Raw genomic sequence first — 22,286 nt, forward strand, 5'->3', positions numbered from 1 at the left:
AATTGGAAAAAATATTTTTTATAGATTATTTGTACAATTTTTACCATCGGTCTACATCTTTAATTTTTGACAATTATTTTTTTCCAGTAAAAAAGAATGATTCTGCATTACAAATAATGCAAAAGTATAAAAATCAAAATGTAGAAACGGATGTTAATGTAAAAGAAACTTCAAACAAAGGTATTTTCTAGTATATTCGTATACTTAACTGTTTTTACATTTCATTTAATTATTTTATATTTTATTTTGGATTTTTAGAAGAAAATGCGCCAGAAGATTTAGTATCAATAAATCGAATACTGGAAACAGTCTTGGTTGTAAATAGAAAATTGGATTCGCTGTCTGCGATGAACCGAAAATTGGATTTAATCTTGGCCTTTAATGATGAGCAAAATCCATTATTAACAAATTGCTCTGAGGAACTGTTACCTGATTTTCCATTAAAGTCTATGGAAGACTTTAAAAAATTTTGTACGGATTTAAATGAGAATGAGGAACAACGAAAACAATTTGTAAGTTGTTTTAAATTATTTTTATAAAGAGACAAATTAACACCTAAAATGAACATTTTAAGTAATATTTTGTATTTAATTTATAGCAAAAAAAGATTCGTAATATGGGTGGAAAATCGGCAGAAAATCATTTGATTAATTCTTTAGTCATAACTCTTACCAATGAACTTGCTACGAATCTAACATGGGAAGGGCAACGCCAGACAGAAGGGATTAAAAATACAGCTTTTGCGAATGTTATCTTAGGTAATTATATAAATTGATAAAATTTCTTTTATATTAAACTAAGTTTTAATATTTTTTTTTATAATAATTCTTTTTAGGCACTATTTCAAACATGTACACTTCATCAAATTATTACAATTTGAAAACTAAATTTTCGGAATGGTTGCGAAGAGCGGGAGACAGACATCGATATCAATTAAAAAAATTTAATCATACGTAATTTGATTTCATGAATGGAGGCTCTTGAAACAAGATATTGCAAAGGTAAAAGTAATGTTGCTTATTTAACATCGCACATCTTGTAGTTATCTTGATCTTGCTAAATTGTCGTTTCTATTTATGTAGGTTGCAAATTGTTCGTTGAATACAACAATGGCAACATTCCATCCCATGAGTGAGTTTAAGTCGTACGGCTGCAGTTGTTTCCGGTACCGCTTCGGTCTCAGGACATCTCAATCATCAGTTCACAGTTTGTATTGTATTCTGTATTTTATCCAACCGCACTGTTGCAATTTATTATTTAGTATCAAAACATTTCTTTGTTTCGTTAAGTTGTTGAACTTTGTTTCGCGAATGCAGCGGTAAGCTCAAAATCTTATTAAGGATGCTCTTGCAATGAGATTATAAAAATGCAAACTTCGATTAATAGCTACTAATTGTAAGTGTAGTTTTTGTAATGCAATAGCAATTGATATATATTTTTTATATTCTTTTTTATATGTTGCACATGCATTTATTAAATAACGAAAGTTAAAGCTAATTAGACACAGAGCCAAGTTATATAGTCTCTATAATAGCAACTGTTTTTTATCTATTTGCACATATACATGTGTATGCATTTCATATATTGTATATACATATATGTACGCGCGCGCGCGTGTGTGTATGTGTGTGTACAAAGTGTCCAGTAATAATCACTTTACCTTTTGTATGCAAGTACAGCGGATTAAACCGAGTAGGGAAGTCTTCTATCAGTTTACGATTTTCAAAATAATTAATGAGAAATTAATTAAAAAAAGATCAGCCAATTCACGCGAGCAGAAGCACGCGACGAGAAGAAACGTCCTATGATAACGCGATAGGTGCACAGCGAAACGGTGGGAGGAACGCTCTACAAAGGTCGATCGCTATGAAAAGTGGCGCGTAACACTAGAACCTCGCGCCTAACTATTTTCTCTCTCTCAGAGAGAAAGAGAGGGGGAGAGAGAGAGAGAGAGAGAGAGAGAGAGAGAGAGAGAGAGAGAGAGAGAGAGAGAGAGAGAGAGAGAGAGAGAGAGTGTGTGTGTGTGTGTGTGTGTGTGTGTGTGTGTGTGTGTGTGTGTGTGTGTGTGTGTGTGTGTGTGTGTGTGTGTGTGTGTGTGTGTGAGAGAGAGACGGGAATAGACAGACAAACAGAAAGGAACAGACAAACGGACATAGAGGAACAGACAGAGAGAGACAGACAGACAAACAGACAGAGACAGGCAGGTAGGCAGACCGACACAGAAAGACAGACGTAGAAACAAACGAACATACAGAGAGGGATTGACAAACAGGGGTGCTTTCGCGAAAGATCAAAATGATCCAGATTAAAATGATCCGTGCATTCCGTGCGTTATAATTGGTCAAATCTGAAATTTCATTGAATAAAATTTCAATGAGATTGACTCTCATTGTAACTTTATTCAATGAAATTTCAGATTTGGCCAATCACAACGCACGGATCATTTTAATCTGGATCATTTTGATCTTTCGCGAAAGCACCCCAGACCAAGACAGAGCGGCACAGAAAGACAGACGAAGAAACAGACAGAAAAGGACTGACAAACAGACAGAGACAGACAGACGATCACCACAGACAGACAGACAAATAGTGAGAGAGGGAGAGAGAGAAAGAGAGAGAGAGAGAATAATTTGATACGAGGCTCCAACATTATACGCCGCTCGTAGCCATCGTCCTTTGTAGAGGGCTCTTCTTACCTTTTTGCCGCGCGCCTAGTATCGCGTTACCGTAAGATGTTTCTTCTCACCGCGCACTTCTACTCACGCGGATTGGTCGATCTCTTTTTGATCAATTTCTCATTAATTATTGTGAAAATCGCAAAATGATAAAGGACTTTCTTATTCGATTTGACCCGCTCTACCTGCACACGACAAGTGAGGCGATTATTATCAGACATCCTTTATACCTGTATACTGTGTGTGTGTGTGTGTGTGTGTGTGTGTATTCCGTTCAGCGAGAGCATACCCACCGATCGCACAAAAACTCGTTCGTTTTGCGCAGGTCTCCGCCTAAAAAACTGCACTCTGTACTGCTCGTGCAGCTTATACCGAATAGCGTGTCCTCACTTTGTTTGTCTATGCACATGGGTCTTGTTGTTCTTGTCCGTATTAAAAAAATATAAAAAAGCCTTTAACGAGTCATGAAAATGTGTGACTTATGTCTATAAATCCTAGATCGATGTTTTATTGTTCTGAACAATGGCGTACAACTTATGGTTTTTGGATTAACCAATACTACGTATTTTAATTGGCTTTATATTCGTAGTTATTTAATATCAACGGATGCATGTGCACATTATTTTCAACAATTTCTTTGATAGACGTTTGATCTAACATGAGGCGAGAAGTATAATGTTCTAAATATTAATTTATATAAATTTTGCCTTTGATAGATGTTTGATCTAACATAAAGCGAGAAAAAAAGCATAGCATATTCTCAATATTCCACAACTTCTGCCTTATCTTAATAAGAATTGACAATCTCTTGTCATTGGAATAAAGAGTAACTCTTCTTACTGAAAGTTGCATTCGTAGACATGTTTATTTTTTTGATTTGTCCAAATATTTATCTGTGGATATTTCTCTTTTTGAATATTATCTTTGTGTTACTCTTTATTCTAAGTCATCTCTTGTAAATATAAATAAATATTAATTTATACAACTTCTGCTTTTGATAGATATGTCTGATCTATAATACGAGGCGAGAAAAAAGCATAATATTCTCAATATTCGACAACTTCTGCCTCATCTTAATAAGAATTGACAATCTCTTAATTGTCATTGGAATAAAGAGTAACTCTTCTTACTGAAAGTTGCATTTGTAGATGTTTATTTTTTTGGTTTCTCCAAATATATTTATCTCTTTGAATATTTCTCTTTTTGAATATTATCTTTGTGTTACTCTTTATTCTCTGAATCATATCTCTTGTAAATGTAATAAAGTATAATAATGTTAATTACTGTCTTACTACTCAACCGTAATTGGTTGATTCGCTTTACTGCGCTTACGTTTTTCTAAGGTGCCAGATCTCTTACTGGAAGTTGTATTTATGTATGAATATACATAAATACAACTTCCAGTACTGGAAAAAGTCTAGTATTGTAAACATATATGTTTGTTATATTGTTCAAATATTTGTTACATTGTCTTCAAATGTTTATTACTGTTTCCAAATGTTTATATTGTTGTTTCCAAATATTTAAAAATAAATTTGAATTAATTTTTGAAATATATTTAATTATTTTAATATTTAAGTTAACCTAACCTTAACCTAAAATTAAGAGCATAACCTCAAATCTTCAAAACGACTAAAAGATATCTAAAAGAAGTCTTAAAGACGTCTTAAAGATCTTTTAAAGCGAATAAAAAAATAACTAAAAAAAGTCTTAAAGATGACTAAAAGATATCCAAAAATAATCTTTAAAGCGACTAAAAAGATGTCTAAAAAATGTCTTAAAGATGACTGAAAGATGTCTACTATTGGTCATCTTTCAGTCATCATATGGATAAGACTTAAACGTGACTCAATTCGGATCATGAGCCAACTTTAAGTCATCTTTTCGGCAACTAAACGCTTTGACTGAAAGATATTTTTGACTAAAATATGTCAAGTTTTAGTAATCCTTTAGACGTCTTTTTGCTGTATGGGTACTGTACGTAATATACTGAGAACATCTCTATAATATCTTGTGTAGTATATTATTTTTCGTATATTCTCAGGATATTATCAGAACATCTTGTGTCGTATATTATTTTTCGTATATTCTCGTATATTCTCAGAATGTACTTTTAATATCTCTTATAGTATATTATTTTTCGTATATTCTCATAATATACTATTGAATTACGCGCATTTTTACTTATGAGCGGATATGTATGCCATTTTGGATACGTAATTTCCGCTATTGCCGTCATTTGTCTTTTCCTTGTTCTTCTTCACTGACCACGTGCAAGTGCTATGTGCAATCTGGTGCAATTATATTACGATTGTGATTAATCGCAGGTAATCCTTTTTATTTTCAAATAAATTAAATGTAAAAAGGGTATTTTATAAAAGCTATTCAATGATTTATTAATACTTCATAATTATAAACACACAAATTAACCTCATTAATGCAAATTATAACCTCACAATCGAATATTATAATGTATCAAAAATATGTATTTTTATGTGAAATTCTTATTATTATGTTACAGCATTTGCACAAAAAAGGACATCATTATCAATTGTCGTTTATTATATCAATTATCATTTTGTGATCTCTGCAGAATCTTTCTAAAGAAAAAGTGTTCTCCACATACACATATATACATATGTAGATAAATGAGATGTAAATGTGAAAAATAAAAGTGAAACTCTGGATTCAAAAATCAAGTGAGTTTATAACATATTTTAATTATATAGTGTGTACGATTAAGTAAGCTAATTGTTACTGCAATTAACTTTTAAAACGATCTTAAAAGACTAATGTATGCCAATACTCTATATTTGTATATTACACATTGATAATGAATGAAAGATATTGCATACATATAAAATAATATGTTAACTAGGCTTTTAAAACCGTTTTAAAAGTTAATTGCAGTAATAACTAATATATATTAATATATGTATTCTTATATGAAGTTCTCATTATATGTTACAGCGTTATTTGCACAAAAAAAGGACGTCATTATCAATTGTCGTTTATTATATCAATTATCACTTTGTGATCTCTGCAGAATCTTTCTAAAGAAAAAGTATCTCTGCATATACACATATATATATAGAGATGGGATATGTAAAAAATAAAAGTGAAACTCTGGATTCGCAAAAATCAAGTGAGTTTTATAACATATTTTAATTATATAGTGTGCGATTAAGTAAGAGCTAAGTTATTATACTGCAATTAATTTTTAAAATGATTTTAAAAGTTAATTTCAGTAACAACATATAGCATATAGCTTATTAAATATATATTAGATATTATTAAATGTATTCTTATGTGAAATTATTATTATATGTTACAGCGTTTGCACAGAAAGAACATTATTATCAACTTCGTGATCTAATACTTTCTGTGAAATAAGAAAAATTATATACATATATATAATAATAAATAATAATAAGTAAAATGTTTATATAAAAAAATATAAAAGTGCAATTATACGTTCAAATAATATATGTGCAATTATAACATATATTTAAGAAATTTGAATAAAAAGATTTTATGTGTGAACAAAATGTTAATATTTTATACAAATTTTTTTTATTTATAGTAAAATTTATAGTAAAATTTATAGTATAAATATAAATGGATTATATATATATGTACCGTAAACACTCGAAATCTGTTTTTCCGTATACTTAGTAGTCAAAATTTGCATATTTTTACTAGTAAGTATATGAAAAAACAAATATGGGGTGTTTACGGTAACATATATCATTTATATTTATATATAAAATATAGAAAATATAAGTTAATCTATAGAATGTCTTGAGTATATTATTAGTACATTATTAGTACATATATGTATATACCAATGTCATACTCAAGACATTCTATAGATATACTTATTATATACTAAAAGATATTTTCAGTATGTACTGAGAAGCAGGAAAAATCGGACATAGTAGCATTCTTAGTACATACTCAGTATATCGCAGTATGTATTTCGAATGTTCCTAGAACATACGCAATATACTTTTGTGATATTCTCAGAACATTCTCGGAATTTACATGTGCTGTGTGGGCTAATAATAAAAATAGTGTTTTTTACGTAAAAAAATCTCAGCTTTTCGATAAAAATATTCATTTTCCATTTAGAATATCAGAATGCTATTAAAATTACGATTAAAGTAAAAAAACTCATTTTTTCGTTATTGCTCAATTATTTCGGTTGAATTTGATATTTTTTTCAGAAAGCTGAGAATTTTTTACATAAAATAAGTCCTTTTCAAGCTGGGTAAACTATAAAAAAAATTGGACAGTAACGAAAAAATGAGTTTTTTCACTAATCGCAAAATAATAGCATTCTGATATTCTAAATGGAAAATGAATATTTGTATCGAAAAGCTGAGATTTTTTTACGCAAAAAATACTATTTTTTATTATTCGATCAATTTAAAAGCATACTGAAATCAATAAAAGTAAAAAAAATTGAAAAAACGATAAATATTCCCCATATAATTGTGGGAAAACTAATAGCTCAAAAAATTTTTAATTTGCATAGATTGTTTTCCGATATCAATAATAAACTTACGGAGTTTCAAGAAGATCGGCGACAGTGACGCCCAAAAATAATTTTTATTTGATGCAATGACCCATATATACAATATATATATATATATATATATATATATATATTTCTCGTTCTGAAAAATATATAATAAGTTTAGTTTCAATATCGTAACTCGGTTGGTCAAAAAAATGTTTAGGGTATGAAAAGCGGTTCTTATTTATTTTAGTGTAATTTACTTTAGTCTTAATTAAAACTATAAACATTTTTGAGGAAAAAGATCGAAAAATACAATCAAATAAAAATTTATATAGTTATATGTATATATGTAATATAATATGTCCGTACATGTTTTCTTTCTCTTATACATTCTCTGTCTACATATATAGAAAAAGTAATAAAACGAATTTTTGCATCGTTTTTTTTCGAAAAAGTAAAATTGGAAGAATTAAGAAAATTTATGATAATATAATATATAAAATATATAATTATATATGAGCAAGTTTTTCTCATTTCTTCGAATTGTGCTTTTTTCTAAAAAAATTCAAGAATTATTCTTCTCATTATTGTTCAACTACTTTAAAAAAATTTTTTGTATATAATAGACAAAGATTATACAAGAAGAAAGAAATATAAAAACGTATATAAATATGTTTAATGTATATAATTATATATCTTTATATTTGATAATATATATAAAATTTTTTCACGAGGGTTTATTTACATTGTGACAGCAACGCTGCAACTTTTCAAAAATATAGAAAATAAAACACACTTACTAACATATTTTTTTTCTTTTAATATAATATGTTATATTTTTATTACTTCTTTTTATAATTCTTTTGCAATATTTATTTAGCATCTATATGGAAAAAGCATCGAAAAATATTAGTCTCAGGCTTCAATTCAAATATGTTACGAAGCTTTTTTGATATATTTGCCGAACACTCTATAATACTTACGGACAAATTGAAAAAGATCGGATTAAATGGAAATGAGATTGAATTATTTGAATCTATATTCCAGTGCACTATGGCCATTGCATGTGGTAAGTCCAAATGTAATTTTTAATCTTCTTTTTTTTTTTTAATTATTATTGCATATCAAGAGACACGGCAGTGTCTCGCGTTAAGTTTGGGCGCAGCCGACCACACCAACAGCGAGGCACCTCGTGTATCTATAACAACAAACCTGTTGTTGAGACCTCAGATTATTAGTTTTCAATAACGGCTGAACGGACTGAGTTTTTATTAGTCTTAATCGATAACTTGGGTTTACATTATATAATGAAACTGTCTTTATTTTTGCCCTATGTGCTTTATAAATAAAGATATCATTATGCAAAGTCTCAAAGTGAAAATTTTTCATTATGAAACGTCCACGTCATTATTATTATTGTCGTCATCATTCACGCAAGTATCCAATCGCGTGCGTCAAATAGTGTACGCTTGGAGCGTTCGACACAAGATTGCGCTCGTGGCGCTTCGTGATTACTGTGATCATGTGATCCATCATAATATCTCATATAGGTTATTTATAATACATTTATAATATACAATCTATAAGTTTAATTATATTTCTAATAGTATAAAAAAAAGCAAAATAAGAAAGTGAGACGAGTAGCGAGTACGAAAAAAAAATCTTTCCTCAATATAAATAAATACCAATAATTATTATTCTATTAAAATAATAGTTTTAATCTTTGAAAATAGAAAATTTCGAGAATATATACATATGAATGACGAAGTATTCAAACTAATACACAACAAATATAAGATATTGTCAAAGAATGTTAAAATATTAACTTACAAATAGATTTTCATGCAACTAATGCCAAGAATTTGTTATTGTGATTGATAATTTGTTTATTATTACATTTGTATCATAGATTACAGAGAAGTCATATAAATATAAATATACAATACAAGTATGACGATGAGAACATAAATAATAATTAGAAATTTTATATTCAAAATTAGTCGTTTAAATAAGTACTTTTTTATCTAGCATCCACAAATAAATATACATTTAAATAATAAACTTTAAAACTCTCTCTCTTTTATGTTAAAATGAAGAAAAAAAATAACTTTATGTAATCACACACAATATCTATAAATATTGTGCAATAAATTCAAATAATTTTAGCACACATGTTCGAAAGACATTCAGAAGACATCCAAAGGACACACAGATTTTACATCTTCTGGATGTCCTCTGGATGTACTTTGAACGTTTTTCGAACATGTGTGCTGTTAGGGTTAAGTAATCAATTATCGAATTACTTATCACAGTTATCCCTTCTCAGCAAACACAGACCATTACGGTAATATTGCTATAATGTTCTATGTTTGCTGGGATTATCTATTTATATCAAAATCTTACATACTCAATAAAAAACAATTTTATATACTATACAGGGTGTATCAGACCACCCGTCCACCCCTTTTATTTTGGAAATGGTTCAAAATTATGAAAAATACGTGTTTGATTATTTCGAGGGACTACTCTTTTAAGGGGGTTTTGATAGTTGTTCCCCTAAGAAGGTACCCCAGGGAGACCCCAACTCAAAAATTTTAAATGGAATCACCCATATTGTAGTATATTGTTTGAAAGGGCATAAATAAAGTAAATTTTTGGCGCAACCGGAGGTTGATACGTTGACCTGTTCAGAAGTTGTTTAGGATCAAAGTTTAACAAAGGCCAATTAAAAAAAATCATTACTACCATTTGAAAAATTCAAAAAAAACGTTTGAGGTGTAAAAGTGTTTGTCTTTTTAAGTTTGAGAAAGAAATTCAAACAAGACGTGAATTTAATAAATTGCTTAAATTTCTTTTTTGAACTGAAAATAACATCAAGGTCAAATCTGAATTTTTTATGGTTTTCTAAATGATAGTTATGATTTTTTGAAATTGGCCTTTTTCGAATTTTCATTCTAAATAACTTCTGAACGGGTCAACGTATCAATCTCCGGCGCCAGAAATTTTCTTTTTTTATGCTCTTTTAAACGATATACTACAATATGGATGGTTCCATTAAAAATTTTTAAATTGGGATTTTCCTGGGGCACTCTCTTGGGGGGACAACCATTGAAACCTCCTTAAAAAACTAGTCTCTCGAAATAATCAAACATGTATTTCATCGTTTTTCATAATTTTGAGCCGTTTCCAAAATAAAAGGGGTGGACGGGTGGTCTGATACACCCTGTATATCAAAATGTTACATACTAAATCAAAATCTAAATTTTTTAAACTAAAATTTAATAACATTAAAATTAATCTGTACGTATAAGTATTACCATTGCAAACCCATGTCGAATCCTATGATAAATTATTTATTGCAAACCCACGTAAAATCTTTTCTTTATCATATACAAAAATGAATGATATCCCTATAAAAATCTACCTTTTAAAAAAAGGTAAAAAATGGCGTTAAGTATGGGCACGCCAGTAACAAAAAATTACCCATTGCAAACCCATGTAGAATCCTATAAAAAATTACCCATTGCAAACCCATGTAGAATCCTATAAAAAATTACCCATTGCAAACCCATGTAGAATCCTATAAAAAATTACTCATTGCAAACCCATGTAGAATCGTACTAGAAAAAATAATGATATCAAAAAAATTGCGTTATGTTAAGATAGAAACTTATACTATTGAAAAAAAAATTGAAATTGCAAACTCATATAGTAATTACCCTTCACGTTGAAAGTTGCAAACCCATATAGAATCGTATATATACAGGGTGTTCGGGAACTCCGGTGCCAACCGTTGAGGGATTGTAGGGTAGGTGAAAATATGCAACTTTCATTAATAAACATGTGGTCTCCGACGACGCCTGTCGACGCCAGTAACTTTATTATTTTTCCTTCACAAAAAATGCAATCACAAAAGATGCTCGAAATGGCGACCTCCTAATTCAATGCAGGCATTACACCGCCGCACCATACTTTGCCGAACTCGTTCGAAAATGCCTGGTGTATGCTGGACGACCTCACAAGCATTGAAGATCCTCGCAGTCAGGTCCTCTACTGTTTCTACAGGAGTGGCGTACACTAGGCTCTTTACATGACCCCAAAGGAAAAAATCCAGAGAAGTCAAGTCTGGGGAGCGAGGTGGCCATGCAACTGGACCTCCTTTGCCTATCCAGCGACCAGGGTAGGTTTGATCAAGATAGTCCCGCACTGCTCGGGAGAAATGGGCCGGCGCACCATCGTGCTGATACCACATCTGATTACGTACAAACAACATCACATCTTCGATTAACTCAGGCAGGGTTTCGCGGAGGAACTGCAAGTAATTGTTCCCGTTCAGGCGAGGTGGCAACACGAACGGGCCGATCAATTGATCACCTAAGATTGCAGCCCAAATGTTTACAGAAAACCGTTGCTGATGGGTCCTGATGTGTTTCGCGTGAGGATTCTCGTCATTCCAAAGATGGCTGTTACGGCTGTTGAAGAGGCCATCCTTTGTGAATTGCGCTTCGTCAGAGAACAAAACCATGCTACCAAAATGTGGATTGTCTACGAGGCGATTAAGGTACCACTGACAGAAATTCACACGAAGCGGGAAGTCAGCTGGGCCCATTGCTTGCACCTTCTGTAGATGGTAGGGGTGTAATTGTTGTTCGTGTACGACTTTCCAGACAGTATTGTGGGCGACTCCCATAGCATGGCCGATGGCGCGAGTGCTAGTGGACGGTTCATTTTCAAATCTTTCCAGAATATCCTCCTCAAAATCAACGGTCCGGACAAGTCTTCTTGCTCCGGTGTCTAATCTGTTCACCGTCATCGTTCCCAGTTCCCGCAAGCGACGATCGATGGCTGCAAATGTTTTCCGACAGGGGTGTCGCCGATTAGGAAATCTCTCACGGTAGATCCTTTCAGCAAGTCTTGTATTGCAGCGAGCCTCACCGAACACAAGATGCATGTCTGTCATCTCCGCAAATGTAAACATGTCGATTTAATTTCCGAAACAAAACGCTGAACTGAGATCAGTGTGGACTAGGCGTTCGCTGCTTTGCGTCGCAGAGATGCCAGTTTCGAGACGCTGCCACCACGAACACAAGGAAAGAGCCTCGTACGTGTGCGCAGGCGCCGCTGAGCGCGGAGCGCCATCTCTGCTTTGCAGTCGTGCATCGTTGACAGGCGTCGTCGGAGACTACATGTTTATTAATAAAAGTTGCATATTTTCACCTACCCTACAACCCCTCAACGGTTGGCACCGGAGTTCCCGAACACCCTGTATAATTATTCACGTTGGAAGTTGCAAACCCATGTAGAATCGTATACAATTATAAACATCCCTTCACGCTAGAAGTTGCAAACCCATGTAAAATCATAATATATATTACTAAAAATACAAAAAAAAATGAAATTAAAAAATTAATAAAAAAAATTAAAAACAATAAAGTAATAAAAAAATTTAAAGTTGATACAAAAAAAATTAAAAAATTTTAATTAAAAAACTTAATGCTGCTAAATTTTACAATTACAATGAACTAGCATATTGTTTAATTTAAAAATTAACTAGCATATTGTAAAATTTAGCAGCGTTAAGTTTTTTAATTAAAATTTTTTAATTTTTTTTGTATCAACTTTTAATTTTTTATTACTTTATTGTTTTAAATTTTTTTATTAATTTTTTAATTTTATTCTCTTTTGTATTTTTAGTAATAGACAGATAGATAGATATTTATTGTTTCTCCTCAGAGTTACAAAAATTTTACATTTATACCTCCTCTTCCGCATCCTAGCGTCTATGCTTTACATATATACAGCAACATAACATACAAAAAGAATTATACTTTTAAGAGAGAGAGAGATATCGCTCGCTCGCTCGCTCGTTATTACTTATATCGTATACGCATACGTACGCTATTTCCCCCCCTTCCCTTCCTGGACTCCCGTTTCCGTTTCACAAACTTTCTCCTATCTCACATTCTCTCCTTCTTTCATCCTCTCCTTCACACTCTCCCTATTTATAAGCCTCTCCACTTCCCTCAACCATTCCTCTCCTTCCCCTTCCCCCCCAAAATTTTCCCAACTTTTTCCTGCCATGTACATCCTACCTCCCACACCACACATTCCTCCCATAGATGTTCCCACGTCTCCGTTGCCCACTCACACACCTTACATTTCCTTCCTTCTTCTTCTTTCCAATATTCTCCCTCTCTTATCCCATCTCCTAGCCTAAACTTCGCTAGCCTCTGCCACCTACTTTCTCCCCACCCCTTTTTCAAATATCCTGGAACTCCTTCCTCTCCCTTAATCCTCTGATACCATTTGTTAGATTTCGACGCCTTTATCTTCTCCCATTTTTCTTCCCTTTGCATTCTTCTCTCCCTTTCCCATAATTCTTCTCCCTTTACACTTCCCTTACTTCCTCTACCTCTTTTATATTCCAACCTCCTTTTTTCCAATAATCTTTCCTTTCCTCTTCCCATCCCTTTCTAACCCTCCCTTCCTTCGCCCTTCTTTTTATCTCTTCCCAGCATGCCCTTGCTAATTCTCCTCCTTTTCCTTCCTCTAATCTCCTTTCATATCCCCATGCCCTTACACCGGCCCTTCCCCTCAACCTCTCTCTTTGCACTTCCTCTCTTACTAAATACCCTGCTGTACTTCTTCTCACCCCTAATATCCATCTTAAGTATCTATCATGAATTCTCTCTATTTCTTTTCTTTCTTTCCATCCCCATATTTCCACTCCATAACTAATTACCGTCCACACTAATCTGTCAAATAACCAAATCCTCTTTCCCCAATCTTTTGCGAATTTCCTTTTCCCAATTCCCCACACCTGTCCCATTATCGCCGTTCCTTCTTTCAGTCTATCTCTTATTTGCGCTTCCTGCCTGCCGTTATATTTTATTACATATCCCAGATATTTAAACTCACCTACTTCTTCTATTTCCTTTCCTTTCCACCTCCATTGTACTCTCTTCCATCTTCCTCCCCCTTTCCTACATCTCATGACTTTCGTCTTTCCCACATTTAATTCTATCCCCTTCTCTTCTAAGTACCTCTCTAATTTTCCTATTATTCCCTTCATCCCCTCCTCATCCTCCGCCAATACTGCAATATCATCCGCATATGCCAAGGTATATATCCTTCTCTCTCCTAACCTTACTCCTCCCCATCCCCCTGTATTTTTAGTAATATATATTATGATTTTACATGGGTTTGCAACTTCTAGCGTGAAGGGATGTTTATAATTGTATACGATTCTATATGGGTTTGCAACTTCCAACGTGAAGAGAGATCTATAATTATACGATTCTACATGGGTTTGCAACTTCCAGCGTGAATAATTATATATATACGATTCTATATGGGTTTGCAACTTTCAACGTGAAGGGTAATTACTATATGAGTTTGCAACTTCAATTTTTTTTTCAATAGTATAAGTTTCTATCTTAACATAACGCAATTTTTTTGATATCATTATTTTTTCTAGTACGATTCTACATGGGTTTGCAGTGGGTAATTTTTTATAGGATTCTACATGGGTTTGCAATGGGTAATTTTTTATAGGATTCTACATGGGTTTGCAATGGGTAATTTTTTATAGGATTCTACATGGGTTTGCAATGGGTGATTTTTTGTTATTATAAGAGACAAGATCTTACAGAAAATATTGGATATTATAATAAAGTAAAAAAAAAATTAGAAGTTTTACAAAAGAAAACGAAAGATGCAATATACACATATGTTAAAGATTAAATAATGTTACCAACTTGAAGAATTAATTAAAAATTAATATTTTGAACAAATATATATAAAAATGTGCAATAATTTATCGTAATATCATATCTATTAAATTTGTTGATTGTAATTGAAAATTCGCACAAAGCTCAAATTTATTTTAAATGATTTATAATTTGCAACCGCAAAATCCAAAATCCAGAATTTTATTTTATGTGTATAATATAGAAAAAGAACTATGAAAATTTACAACATATATAAAATCTATATCAGACACGGTCTTATATGTATACATGTCTGGAAACGAGCTCGAACTTTATTGGGTGGGAGGTGTGGTCTTCTTAATGATGTAGTTTTTAATTCACTTCATGGTCGCTAAAGTCGCGATTTAGGGAAGTACGATTGGGAAAGAGACAGAAATAAACTTTCGATCTTTTTTTATACACTCGTCAACAAAATTAACGCATATGTATTTTAAGTCAAAATTTCGCATAATTTCAAATAAGCATAACTCCGCTAAAAATGATCGGATTTCAAACATTTTTTTTTCACTGTCAAGTTTGAAGTCTCTACTTTAAAAACCACTTGTCAGATTTTAAATTTATCCTCCTCCCCCGTACGCCACTGCTTCAAAAGTAAGGACGTGTTTTGTCTCTAAAAAATTGCGTACTTTGACGCACTCCACGGGATGGAATAATTTTTTTTTGCAAATCTTATCATAACTATCGTAAAATGTGGACTTTTTACTACAAATTTTAAAAAAAAGCAAAGTTCGTACGATTTTTTTTCGCGGAGTTATTACATATGAAAGTTACCCATACATTTTTTCCATTTAATGACTTCAAACCCTCTCTGCTGTGTGTGTATGTGTGCGTGTGTGCGTGTGTATGCGTGCGTGTGTATGGTTAGGGGAGGGAAATGTAGGAATGTTCTCATTCAAAATTGTGTGTTCCCGCCTCGTCTTCAGATTACTTCTTCTATACGTTCACGCATATTAATGCATGCTCTAATTGTTGTTTGAGGAATTTGAGCCCAAATTTACACGCAAGCACGCACGCGTGGGCGCATACACACTCACACACTATGCGCCAAATTCAACCAGCAACCTCGTGTGCGTGTCGGGTAATACTAATGCTGGCGGTAAATGGAAAAAATGTATGGGTAACTTTCATATGTAATAACTCCGCGAAAAAAAATCGTACGAACTTTGCTTTTTTTTTAAATTTGTAGTAAAAAGTCCACATTTTACGATAGTTATGATAAGATTTGCGAAAAAAAATTATTTCACCGCGTGGAGTGCGTCAAAGTACGCAATTTTTTAGAGACAAAACACGTCCTTACTTTTGAAGCAGTGGCGTACGGGGGGGGAGGATAAATTAAAAATCTGACAAATGATTTTTAAAGTAGATACTTCAAGTTTGACAGTAAAAAAAAATTTTTCAAATACGATCATTTTTAGCGGAGTTATGCTTATTTGAAATTATGCGAAATTTTGACTTAAAATACATATGCGTTAATTTTGTTGACGAGTGTAGTTAATGTCTTTCTCTAACATCTTATGGTTTTTTTTCTAACCAATTGTATTTTCCTACATTGTTGCGACTTTCGTGTTTATGAAGTGAATTATAAACAACTTCACACTAAGAGAAACATCCCCCACCACCATCGTTTCCACACCTGTATGTAAGACCGTGATATTATAATATTCTAATCAGAGTACACATATACATTAAGATGTAACGCATGAAATTTTAGATAGAATTTTATCTTAAGTATCATGAATATAGATTAGTATTAGATCTTAAGTATAGATTATGATTTCTTACAACATAAACATGTTTGTTTTTAATTCATATATACATATGTATATTTGAATATATATTTTGTATATATTAGTTTAAATGTTTGCAATATTACACAATATGTAAAATCTCATAAATATAATAAAATTCTGTATCAAAAATATGTCGCAAATTAGAGATTATCTAGATCTAAAATAAGCTTTAATGAGTTTAATAATGAAATTTACATATTGCAAAGAATATATGTGTGTATACATTTATATTTATAGTAGATATTTTATACGTATACATATATGTATATATATGAGTAGATATATTAGGCGGGTTCTAACCCAGGGGTAATGAGGGGGGGGGGCAATGAGGGGGGGGGAACCCAGGGCGCGGGGGAATGACGTCACGCGGGGAGGGGGAATGACGTCACGGGGGGAGGGGGAATGACGTCATGCGGGAGGCGTCCGCGATTTTGAAACCGAGTCCGCGAGGAGTCCGCGGGGAGGGGGAAGCGTCAGCGATTTGGAACCGAGTCCGCGAGGGGACCGCGGGGAGGGGGAAGCGTCTGCGATTTGGAGCCGGGTCCGCGAGGGGTCCGCGGGGAGGGGAAGCGTCTGCGATTTGGAGCCGGGTCCGCGAGGGGTCCGCGGGGAGGGGGAGGCGTCCGCGAAAGACCGCATGAAGCTTTTTGGGTGAGGGGTCCGCACGGAGAGAGGAACGCGAAGGAGAGCGCGAGAGCTGATGCAGCGAAGGAGAGCGCGAGAGGTGTACGCGAGAAAATAGAAAGAATGCAAAGAGAGAGAAAGAGATATGAAGTGCATACGATAGGTAACGTGGGGCGTTCGCACTGCGAACTTTGCATGAGAGCGTAAAGAGAGGGAAGGAGATAACACAGCGACAAGATGACGCGCAGCATCCGCGAGAGAAAAATGATGACGCGAGGCGTACGAGAGAGAATTTTCATACTTATATTTATTTTTAATTTTTAATTTTAATAATTTTTCTTTTAATAATTAATATTTTTTAATATATATAATTTAAAAGGGAACACGAGGAGAGGGTTTAATCCTAAAATAATTACACAAGGTTTAATAGTATTTTTTTTTTTTTAATGTAAAATATGTGTGTATTTTTACGTGTGTGTGTGTGTGTATAAATTTAAAATATAAAATATAAATATAAAATATAAAATATTAATATAAAAGGTTATACAATATAAAAATGAATTAAAATAATATAAAAATAATATAAATATAAAAATATAAAAAGATAAAATATGAATATACAATATATGATATAAAATATAAAAGCTGCGAGCCCGCTGCGGTGATGGTGACGGACTGAGGCGGCAGATCCATGCATGGATGCAGCGGTGGATAGGTGGCAGATCCATGCCAGGATTCGGCGCTAGGCGAGGACCCGCCAGTAACAGAAAATGTTATTAAGAATTTATAATTAATAGATAATTTGATTTATATTTAATTTAATTTATAACTTACATGATAATCTCAGCCTTTTAACGCCAGATTTATCGGACGCGTAAATATTAGTCCACCCAATGGAACATCATCCAAAAAATGCCATGATGAAGCTTGCGCTTTTTTGGAGGACAATATAGGGGATATGTCATAAAACACCCATGTTTGCAACAACAGGCATTCAATGTTTCCTTTTCACGATCTCGTAAAAACTGATGCAACGATTTTGCATTAGGGCTTCGTTGACCAATTTCACGATTTTTTAACAACTTCACTACCGAAGTTACTGGCTCAACTTTATATCTTAATACCTTTTCACGCTCCATTTCAACTTTTAAAGTGTTTCTGACAGATGAACAGACACCTCAGGGTTAAATAGTCTTTCATTAAAAAGAGTAGGAGATGTATGACATAAGAATTAGCTGGAATGCTTACTCAGTACATGAGATAAGAAAACAGATGGTCCGAGACAAAGATTCCATGATGAGAATAAGCATATGAATAATATTTAAAATTGAAACCACTGGTGTACCTCGATCAACTGCCTTCGAACCACTTTCGAACCACGTTCATACCTCGATCAACCACCTTCGAACCACTTTCGAACCACTTTCGAACCTCGATCAACCACTTTCGAACCACGTTCGTACCTCGATCAACCACTTTCGAACCACTTTCGAACCACGTTCGTACCTCGATCAACCACGTTCATACCTCAATCAACCACCTTCAAACCACCTTCGAACCACGTTCGTACCTCGATCAACCACCTTCGAACCTCGATCAAACATCAATCAACCACATTCAAACCTCAATCGACTACATTTAAAAATTATAACATAAGAATGCTGTCGCATACTGAAATTAATACGAGCACGTGCGGACATATAATACTTGTATGTGTATGAGGACAATGAGAGAACAAAGAGAATATTATTTTAATATTAATTTATTCAAAAAAAGGATGTGGTGATTCATTGCGATGATTCAACCACCAATTAAATGTTTTAAATACATTTTGCAAAGCACAATTTTTTACATGTTTTTCACAACGTAGGCTATATGTAGGATCTAATTCGCTTAATGCAGGAATATCTTCATAGTTTGCATCCAAGGTCTCAATAATGAAACCGTTTCTAGCATCATCCAATATATCGGTCAACCATTCTTGCTTTTCAAGTCCTTTTACGTACACGAGAGAGGATGACTCTTCTTCATGTACCCCACCAGCGATAGCTGTTGTAATCAAACGCTGAGCCATGCTGTATGGAACGTTTCCATCTTCCCATTGCAGTTTATGGTGATTTCTGATCAACCATAAGGCTTGACATCTTTCAGATTGTATGAGCACACGCCATGGTACGGGACATGTGAAAAAATAATGTGAAACAATGAATCCTCTTCTCAGAATCGCCGCTTCCTTCACGATAAATCGTTTATTGAGAATAAATCCTTGCAGATCCACAAACGTCGGTACAACCATTTCGTTGCAAGAATGTTGGACCACTGACGTCGATTGTTAAAAATCTCAATCATTTACATTACATCGGTGGAGGAGATAATTGCTGATTAAGAAATTTTACGAACTACGTTGGTTAACGGACAATATTCAACAACACGATCGTGCAAGATGAGACAATAGGCTGTAGTATTTGCTGGTACATCTTCCTTACATTCAAACTCTATTCTCACGTCCAAGGTAGAATTTTTGACAGATTCATTTTGTCGCGAGCAATCAATAACTGCTAGAGGACCGCAATGTAGAAATTTTGCGATAGTTAGTACATTCTCAATATCACACCCATAATAAGATTTGCGAAAACGAGAGTACATATCAAACAAGAGGGCGAATCTATTTTTTTCATAATCTAAATTTAAATCATTGTAGGGATAAGATTCCGAGTTTAGATAGAGCTTAACGTTGGTTAATTTACAATGATCGAATACAGTAACATCTTTTGCCATGACATTTTTTCTACCAGTCTGCAGTGCAAAGATCACATATCGCGGCTTTTCCAGCTGAGAAGCAGTTTTCACAGTCCATGAATGCTTGGTCGTACTATGTAACAGCGGAAATTCATACAGATCCCAAGAGCGAAAACTCATGTTTAAGAATCGCCCGCTTTCCAATGCTCGGATAGCATGGACAGTTTATTGACCTCATTCAATAGTACATGGGGCATACGCCATTGTATCTTGAATAATTCAATAGCAGCTTCCGCAGGTCCATACAGACAATTGTTGTCGTTGCGCGAACGTATCAAAATTAATTCGTGGCGAGCATTAATCACAACTCGCTTGTAATCTTCGCAAAATCCCGATAGCATGTTGAGCGGCACGCAAAAGTTGAACATACAAATTTCGTTACATGACCCATTATGTGTCATATCCCATCCAGCATTCTTCAAGATTTTACTTCTCTCGGTTGTTAAAGAAACATAATTTTTCATCGTTGAAGTTATTCCAACGTTTCTGTTGCGATCAATCTCCACACCATCGAGTTCATATCGAATTTCATCAAACATGAACGCAACACAATTATTTGTTAATATCATCATTTCATTTGCATCTATTTTAGATGTTGTCAATTTTCCCTCAACATACAAAAAGCTTTCGCACGGCAACGTATACAAATCCTGGTGGTGTATAGGTATCCGTATCTCATCGCTATGTCCAAGCGATGTGTTGGCATATGGATTGTATGTATGTGTCTCAACCTTGACGATACGATCATCAAAGACTGGCTCACCACCAATATTCAAAATGTCAATCATCTTTTCGTACGATGAATCCCAATGATTTTAAAAATTCGCGATTCAATGCGCTGAGTTTCTTTTTAGTGTAACGAGATCTCTGATTAGTGTCACTTGATACCGCAGTCGTCGCAGTCACTGCAGCTGCTCTCGCAAAAGTATTGTCCCTCGTAATGTCCCTCGTAAAATTATTGTCTCTTACATGCTCTGTATCATTTAACACAAGCATCACACGCTAATTTTGTCGACGCCGTACGTGCAATCTTACAGTAATTTCCTCTCCTCGAAAATTCAACAATCGTGATCAACAATACGTATCGTTAAATCAGTAATGCTCCGTACGACGATTGGGAGATAAATGATCTGTGCAGGCGTTTCCGATATCTTATATCCTGGCGGCACGCTCGGTGAAAATTCATGTATCGTGTGTACGCGCTTGTCATTACTGTACGCACCAGTGGTGACGCTACATTCTATACGAATAATATTCACACTAATAATATTTATAGGTAAATCCGAATCATGCCATTTTTGAGGTTGTAATATACGATTCGACGAGAATCCCAATAGCCCAATAATCCTATATTATATGGTTTATTAAAGTTTATTCTATAAACACATTTGATTTCGCTCTTTAGAGTATTATGATTGGCGCGAAGCACTATTGCATCTTCATTCTGCTCTTTATTGGAAGGATATTGTGAAATTGCACGTCTCAGATACTCATCTATAGCTTGTAATTCGTATGATCCCTCGGGTATCGCAATTTCCTTGTCATCGTTATCAAAGTAAAATTTATTATTCTTAGAATTCACATTCGGTATCGTATGATAAGTTTCAAAGTCTGTTAAACCGAGCTCGTAATCACCATCAGATAAATCTATAGTTGGAAAGTAGCTTACAGCGAGAACGCTACTTTTGCCTGTCAACATTAGTGTGAGCGACATGTTGTCAAACTGAATCGTGATGATGGATTGACAGGCTTTATATCAGTCGTTTGAAGAAATTTTAGACACAATTGTCCACAATTATTCTGATTATAATTTTGATAGGATGTGTGATTGTATTCTATTTTCGTAACATTTAAATATTGTACCAATTCTTTGGGTGGTCGTAGATTACCAAAACTATCGAAATATATTGATCGATTTCCCCTTTTTACATATGCCACCCAATGAGTACCGGGGCCATCAACGTCGTCCAAATTGACGATACCGCTCTCATTTTGTCGCACACCGTTTATCGGTAAATTATTGCGCATGAAAACACCTCTAAAGAATGGTATACGCATACATCTTGCCAGTTGTTCTAATTGTACATTTGTTGTTACACCCACAGGC

General features: G+C 33.8%; 1 protein-coding gene and 1 long non-coding RNA gene across 2 annotated transcripts; both read left to right on the plus strand.

Annotated features, from left to right (window-relative positions):
- Positions 1–93: 93 nt before the first annotated feature.
- On the plus strand, positions 94–1,228 carry LOC145933198 (uncharacterized). The gene is made up of 5 exons (XM_083032747.1): positions 94–180; positions 259–512; positions 599–758; positions 836–1,001; positions 1,083–1,228. Exons 1-4 carry the CDS (start codon positions 117–119, stop codon positions 955–957), a joined length of 600 nt encoding a protein of 199 aa, XP_082888873.1. The 5' UTR covers positions 94–116; the 3' UTR covers positions 958–1,001; positions 1,083–1,228.
- A 3,525-nt stretch (positions 1,229–4,753) lies between these two features.
- LOC145932555 (uncharacterized) lies at positions 4,754–6,161 on the plus strand. The gene is made up of 4 exons (XR_014424731.1): positions 4,754–5,002; positions 5,197–5,374; positions 5,646–5,820; positions 6,010–6,161. It is a non-coding gene; the product is annotated as an uncharacterized LOC145932555 (long non-coding RNA).
- Positions 6,162–22,286: the final 16,125 nt, after the last annotated feature.

The sequence above is a fragment of the Prenolepis imparis genome, unplaced genomic scaffold (assembly GCF_030444845.1).
Source record: "Prenolepis imparis isolate NDT839.2.m4 unplaced genomic scaffold, iyPreImpa1.0 SCAF_2, whole genome shotgun sequence".
NCBI classification, from domain to species: Eukaryota; Metazoa; Arthropoda; class Insecta; order Hymenoptera; family Formicidae; genus Prenolepis; species Prenolepis imparis.